At 35.9% G+C, this 7,428-nt stretch overlaps 1 protein-coding gene across 1 annotated transcript; it reads right to left on the bottom strand.

Annotated features, from left to right (window-relative positions):
* Positions 1-913: 913 nt before the first annotated feature.
* Positions 914-6,997, bottom strand: LOC111904080 (probable serine/threonine protein kinase IRE). Its single transcript, XM_052766192.1, has 17 exons — positions 6,368-6,997; positions 5,905-5,972; positions 5,632-5,814; positions 4,192-5,529; positions 3,900-4,072; positions 3,552-3,804; positions 3,304-3,396; positions 3,078-3,218; positions 2,848-2,940; positions 2,579-2,774; positions 2,400-2,485; positions 2,200-2,288; positions 2,073-2,124; positions 1,884-1,940; positions 1,648-1,815; positions 1,473-1,553; positions 914-1,377 (listed from the first exon to the last, which is right to left on the bottom strand). Exons 1-17 carry the CDS (start codon positions 6,819-6,821, stop codon positions 1,285-1,287), a joined length of 3,618 nt encoding a protein of 1,205 aa, XP_052622152.1. The 5' UTR covers positions 6,822-6,997; the 3' UTR covers positions 914-1,284.
* Positions 6,998-7,428: the final 431 nt, after the last annotated feature.

Here is a 7,428-nt window from a genome sequence, read left to right as displayed (position 1 = left end):
CCAATATTAAAAGCCTTTCAAATGGTAAGTGAGCATTTTATGTTATCAACTTGTAACATAATAATATATTACTCTATAGTTTATATTTATTTAATAAATAATATACCATAATAATTAACTTTATATGGTAAGTGGGGCCATTTTTGAAATAGAATAATCTTGTAAACATTGAAAGGTTTTCACCGTTGTGGATTGTCTTATATTTTTCAAGAATCATGGCCTATGACTACCCAACCCTTTAGGTCTTATGTGCCTAGAGATTCAAAAACCGAATATATTAATTTGATCACGAGTGGTTTGGATTTTTGCAAAGTGGGTAAACCGTTTTTCAGGCTCACATATATGATCCTATTATATAACCGGAAACGATTCGTAATAAAATTGGATAAAATTAAAAAGTCATTCTATTAGGCAACTTTTGAAGCATTTAGTGTTATAATTTTACAAAACTAGCATGGTAGGTTGGAAAGGGGTCAAAAAAAGATTTTGGTATTTTTTTATTTTCACTTGGTGTTTCTCGACCATCCGGATGGTTTAAGGACACCTAGGAAGGAAGCCTCAAAATTCTTGTATCAATAATTTCAAAAAGTGATGAATCAAAACAACATTTTCTACTACATTAAACATCGGATTTTGTATAGGTTTTGAACGGATTTTGATCACCGTATTAGTAGCAGGTTTTGGACTAGTTTTTATCAAAATATCCGATTATTATTTTGCAATGAAATATAGACATAAATCATAATATGCTGATCATACATGATATAACTCTTTACTCCATCCATTAAACTATATCCTGGTAACTTGCTCCGTTAATACATTATTTGTTTTTGAGGAAAACAAAGCTTTGGTTTACTTTTTTTTGCCCTATTAAAAAAAAAGGAAAGGAAAGGATCCCAGAGAAAACCAAAAGTTGAGATTTATTTATTTGGTACTGAACTAATTAAAAAAAAGAAAGAAAGAATGTGTACAAGAGAAGATGGTTTAATTTAAAAGAAAATTAGGGAGGATACAATTTAGGATTTTTCTACTAGTTGAATCAAAGGGGTTAATTCGTATGAATGAATGAATGAATGATGTAGAAAATTATTAATTCCTATGATCTCATAATTAAGTTATTGTGATCGTTTTGACTCTTGAGAGGTGGTGGAACTGGAATATATGCAAGAAATGGAATATGAATGAAGAACAAGTAAAGCATTCAGCCCAGGAATTAAGCAGGTAGCAGCAGCAGCAGCTAAATGGAAGCAGTGTATGATATGATATGATTGATTAGGTAGGTTGTCATGGTACTGCTGGTTTATTAGAACTGTCTATCGAGTCTTGAGCACTCTTTACAAGCATGTCGTAATTGATAGAAGCCAGCTGAGACAGGTTCTGATCGATCATACAAAAAACAAAAATTAAATTAATATGTGTTTTGACTTTGTATTGTATATATAGAAAAAGTGTAGGTTATCTCACAGTCATACCTTAAATGAGAAATTACTGAATGAGTAATTCACGTTGAGAGTTGAAGCACCAAATTCCGCCAGGTTACCACATTCATCACCCTGCTTAATCAAACAACCAAATCATCAAAAGGAAGAAACCAATACATTATACAGACTGTGTGTGTGTGTATGTGTACATATTAGTATTAATTACCTCTTCCTCTAGCATATTGCCGAAAGAGCTATCACCACATGTGCTGCCTGTATCAGACATATCATCAAAGTCGCTGCCTCCATCAACATGCTCATCTTCTGGATTCCAAATATACCGGCTCATGAAATAACTTGTGTCCAGAGTCTCAGCAGATGGTATGAATGTCGCCTGAAAAGCTTCTCTTATAATTTATGTTTTTTTATTTTTAAGAAAGAAAAAAAAATAGATGAAATTACCTTCTGCCTTGCAAGTGTGTCCCAGTGGATATTCTTAAAGAAATGGTGCGTCTTTACCTGTTTGTTTATCATAAATAAACAAATCACGCACATTATTTATCAATTAACTTCCTACCTGATAACTCTTTGCCTTTTCTTTTTTGATTGTTTGTTACGTATGTATTTAATAATGGAGAGAGAAAATGTTACCTGTACAGCCCCTATGGCACCAAGGCGTTGAGCTGGATTTTCAGTCAGCAACCTGAAATAAACATAATTATGTATCATGTATGAATATGTGATGATTGAATTGATTGATAAACAACTAGAAACTTACTTATTAATCAGATCATATGCTTCATAGCTCATCTCCTCAGGGATCTTGGGCCATGGTATATCTCTGTTCATAATGTTGGCAAAAACTTGCTGCACCCCAACCCAATTCAAAAAATGACAAGATGAGTAAAGTAGGTTTTTATGCAATGCGATCTACCCTCCCTCCTCAACAAAGCATCAGAAGAAGATTTTTGATTTTACCTGTGGAGATTCTGCATTGAACGGAGGTATCCCTACAAGTAGCTCAAAAAGAATAACACCAACAGACCACCAATCAGCTGTTGCACCTACAACAAACCAAACCAAACCAAAGGAATTAAGTGTTATATATTAAAAGCAATAAGCAGAAAGACGTTTGAAAAATAAAATAAATCTCCAACCATGTCCCACGCCTAGAAGTATCTCAGGAGCCAGATAGTCAGGAGTCCCAACAACCGACTGTTTTTGACGTTCTCTTCCTGGTGTAGCAGCAACATCATTTTCCCCATAAATAGAGGTCCTGTTTTCTGATACCCCCCCTGATAAGTCCTCTGTACTGTTGATCAGACCTACCTTCGATAGCCCAAAATCTGACAGCTGTAACAAATAATCATTTTATAAGTAATTCATTTTTTTTTAATATATATATAGAAAAAAAAAAGATGTTTACCTTGATATGGCCATCTGGACCAATCAACAAATTGTCTGGCTTCAGGTCTCGGTGAATGATATTCAAAGAATGTAAATACTCCAGTGCAAGAACCTGAAAATAATCAAAAAAAAAAAAATCATTACTTCCATTTCGATACCAATATGAATGAAGATCTACTTACTGTTTACCCATAAGAGTAGAAAACAAAGTACATTTGTTATACCAGAAAAGAAAGGGAAAAAACTTACAAGTTCTGCAATATAGACACGTGCCATGTCCTCTTCTAAACAGCCTAGAGTTCTCAGCAAAGAGAAAAGATCTCCTCCATTTAAAAACTCCATTACCAGATATAGATTTTCTTTGCATGTGAATGAGTAGAAAAACCGAACCTAAGTCAAAACAACTTAATTAATGAAGTCAAGTTACACAAACACAGTCGTTGAACAAAAATACTTTTTTTTATTTTCTTCTCACCACAAAAGGATTTCGAACTGATATCAGTATATCACGTTCAGCCAAAATACTTTCAACCGCATTTTTACGAATCATATCAGCCTTCTTCAAAACCTGCAATACTTTTTCCAAAATAACTTCTTTTAGTAAGTAAACACTGACTAAGGGAGGGACTCTGCTTCTTTTTTGGACATAATGAGTTAAGCACTTATAGTTGTTTCTTTTTTTTTTTACTTAATTATCTGGACAGAATTTACTTCAGCCCTTACCTTTATGGCAAATACATCCCCAGTTGCCCTTTTTTTGGCTAGAAAAACTCGTCCAAATGCACCCCTGCTGATTGGTTTTATAATTTCAAAATCTTCAATTGATGTCCTATCTTTAGAGAATGTATTCACAGGGCTGGCACGTAGACTACTACGAGCTGTCTCATCTTCTACTGAACTATCTTCATTCGCCAAGTTACTTGATGATTCTATCTTATCATCCTCTATCTGCCCACAAAGAACTACATACTTCTCCCTGTATTTTTTGAACAAAAATAAAACTTGAGTAATAGTTTTTTATTATATAGAATAAATAAGTATTATGATTGGTTGGTTGGTTAGTTCACTCACTGTAATAGTTTCTCTATACGTCTACCGAATGTTTCGACAACAAGGGCATCCACCTTTCTGTCCTGGATAGCATATTTGAGGTCTGTTAAACGATCAAGCATGATCTCCAGGGCACTGTAGTCATTAGTGTTGATACTGGCCACGGATCGAGAAATTTCCAGTAGCTTATTTATCTGTCATTTCATGGATGTCATTAACTCCAATAATGTCAAAACAATATCAATATGGAAATTGGTGCAGGAAGAAAGCAAGTGGTGATGTTTCATGTGAGACTAATTACTAATTACACTACCTGCTGCCAGTTTTCATGCTCAGATGTCTTCCTTTCACTCAAGAACACCTCAATCTGGCTGGCTCTCGGTGTTAGTAAAGGTGATCTAGGAGTCAAGCTTCCACCTGATGAGGCTTTGTAACATGATGATGTGACAGGTGTCAAGTTTCCACGTGTTTCACTATTCATGTCTGGTAAACTTTGCAGGTTGTCCATCACATAAGGGGCATCAACTCCATGGACACATTCGAGGATCTCTTCAGAGCATCGACAAGACAAACGGTGAGTTTTCGGTGATGATTCATCAGAATCTTCTGGTGTACTGGATAAAGATACTCTCCCAACATCTGGACATCCAACAGCAATATCTGCACTTTTGGGTGTGCATGAATCAATGATCCTTTCCAGAGTTTCTGAAACTCTACAGAGTCTTTCATTGACTGTTAAACCTTTTAAGTCACATCTATCTGCAATGGTGCATATTCTAGAATGTTCTTCCACATGTACAGTGGGTATTTCAACTTCACATATACGACAAATCAATGAACTCTCGTAAGCTGCATGATGTTGACTTACAGAAACCCCGGATGACACTCTTGTTAGATTTGATGGTGTCTCCAGGTTCTCAGGAGGGCAGATTGGTATTTCAATATTCAAAACATGGTCATCTTTAGGTTCTAATTGGTCAGAGGCTTCTTTTGTTGGGGTGTCAATCTCATCTAGGTCTTTCAGATTCTTTATGGATGGAAATTTCTTCCAAGATGACATTCTGTAGCTACTCGCGGATGAAGCAACACTTTTTGCAGTATCAACCTCCACATTGTCAATTTCTCCATCTAAAATCATTTTTGCTTTAATTTGTTCCTCATTCTCTTCATGGGCATTTTTGGTCATTTGTGTTTCGGTGACTTCGGGTTCTTCTAATGAGCTACTGAAGTTTTGGTATGTAGACTCTATAACTTTTTGATAGACACCAAGATCGCTTAGCTGGTGAAGACCTAAAATGTGGTGGCCTTCTTCATAACCACACTCTTTATGGAACTGAACAAGCCGAGTGCATCGTGTAAGTATAAATAGAAGACGGGTATGCACTTGTTTGAGGATACCAGTGGATAAATCTTGGCGCCTATCATCTAAGATCTGAACAATGCTTTCACATTTCAGCCAAAATTCATTGGATGTCATTTTTGCACACTTTCTTGCTATAATTAACAGGTCCTCCAAATTTTCTTGCCATTCGGGGTGAGATACTGATGTTTCTTCAAGAATGCCAACCAGATCTCCAGCAAAGATTCCTAGATCAGCATTGACTTCTTCCTTTAACTTATCAAACTTTCCCCTGAGCATCACCAGAATCTCCTGAACTTGATATATATTGCAATGGCAAGGAGCAAACAGGTTAAGGATGAACTAATTAATGTGAGCATCAGAAGAACATCAACTATGAGAACAAGGAAATACCTCCACACGCCCAAATCCACGAGATTTCCAGAAAGGTAGAGGCCTTACTCCTTTGGCACTGAGCTCGTGAGAGAAACTTTTGATATCTGCAACTCTCTTCTTACGACCACTTGTAGCACGCAATATGGCCTGGAATCTTGGAGATTGCAGCTCCTTGGAAAGAGATGCATTACCCTGCAACCACTCACAATATGAGCCACATATTAAGATGAGACATGGGCAAATCAAGCCTATCAGCCTCAGCAATAACCTATCTAGTATAAAGTAGATTACCTCCAGTCCACCAATGGCTGGTGGAAGGACTCGTAATGATTTAGATTGACTCCATGATACCTTCTTGCCTAGCAAAGACAAATATCACTGAAAATGTCAAAATAGAAGATCAAACTTCAACACTCCGCTCAAATGTTTACCAATTTAAATACTTATATGGAAGCTTGAAATAGTAGATGGAGGACCCAAATATTATATCTAGTTTTGATATTAACTTTGGATTATTTGTTAGCTAACACTCAAATAATTCTAGATTGTAGTTAATTCTACTATCTGCATTAGGCTATAGCAGGACTATTACTCTAAGAACTAACAAATCTAATAATCTCTGTCATGGATAAGTATATTTAGGGCATTATATTAGTCCTTTTTTCTAAACTACATACGGGTACTATGTCCAAATCCCCAACTCAAAATGAACAACAATCTCGTATATTAACCGGAGAGCAAAGGATTACGTAACCTGGATCAGTGATTCTAGGAAATTGTTTTGTGTGCACTTCACGGGGAGGAGGAGTTGAAGTCTTATCTTTATTACTAATACCCAATTTTGAGGGGGTAGCAGACGGAGAAACGACCCTAAGAGGCGAAGGAACAGAACAAGTGCGAATGTGGTTTAGGCCAAGGGAGGAAGCATGGAGTATGTAATCCTCCTCCAACTGACGATCGTAATTCACATCATCTTTGCTATCACCGTCACCGTCACCGTCACCGTCACCGTCGTCACTGCACTCTCCTTCGTTGTTTTCCGCCATTGCAGCCATGCTCTGGCTCTGACGGATCGGGATCGGAGGTATTTTCCTCAATTTAACGATTGAATGGGAGGTTTGACAATTCTGATGAAGGTTTCTATAGACATGATCGATGGAATTGTATGCGGTTTGTTCGGATTCTGACGAAGGTGGTGGAATTGACATTAGAGATAATGTTGTTTGTTCACGGCATTTTCCGAGTGTGATCTCTAGTATTTTATACAGAGAAACATAAGGGATCGAAGATGATGATTTCTAGGTTTTTCAGAGTAGAATTTGGATCACAATTTTGTTCATTTCGTCGGGGAAGAACACGGAGAGGTATTCGCGCGAAAGGAAGAATGAACAGACTAAATAAATTGTGCATGAAGTTATGAATAAAAAAATCAAACTAAATAAATTGTTGAATATAAATATTAAGACATATCAATTAGAATAAATGCATAAAATTTACGTAATTTAGATCAATTTCATTTTAGATATATTCTTTTACTGCACAATAATTACATATTTTAATGGTCATCCATTTCGAGCAACTAGTTTTCATTATTTCATGCAAATTAAAACATATGCTAAGGTTTGATTATTGTCATGTTCAAAATGGTTAATGTCATTAAATAGTACTTGACTTTTTAACAAAAAGTATCTTAAAACCAAATGCTTTTTCTGACAATGAACTTATACAACTACCCAAAGTAAAGGTTTACAACATAGTGTATTTATACAAGAAACAAAACCTCTCTATTTGTAACATTGGACTATTCTAGCTAAA

The sequence above is a fragment of the Lactuca sativa genome, chromosome 8 (genome assembly GCF_002870075.4).
Source record: "Lactuca sativa cultivar Salinas chromosome 8, Lsat_Salinas_v11, whole genome shotgun sequence".
NCBI classification, from domain to species: domain Eukaryota; kingdom Viridiplantae; phylum Streptophyta; class Magnoliopsida; order Asterales; family Asteraceae; genus Lactuca; species Lactuca sativa.
This window is presented reverse-complemented; position numbering and strand designations above follow the sequence as displayed.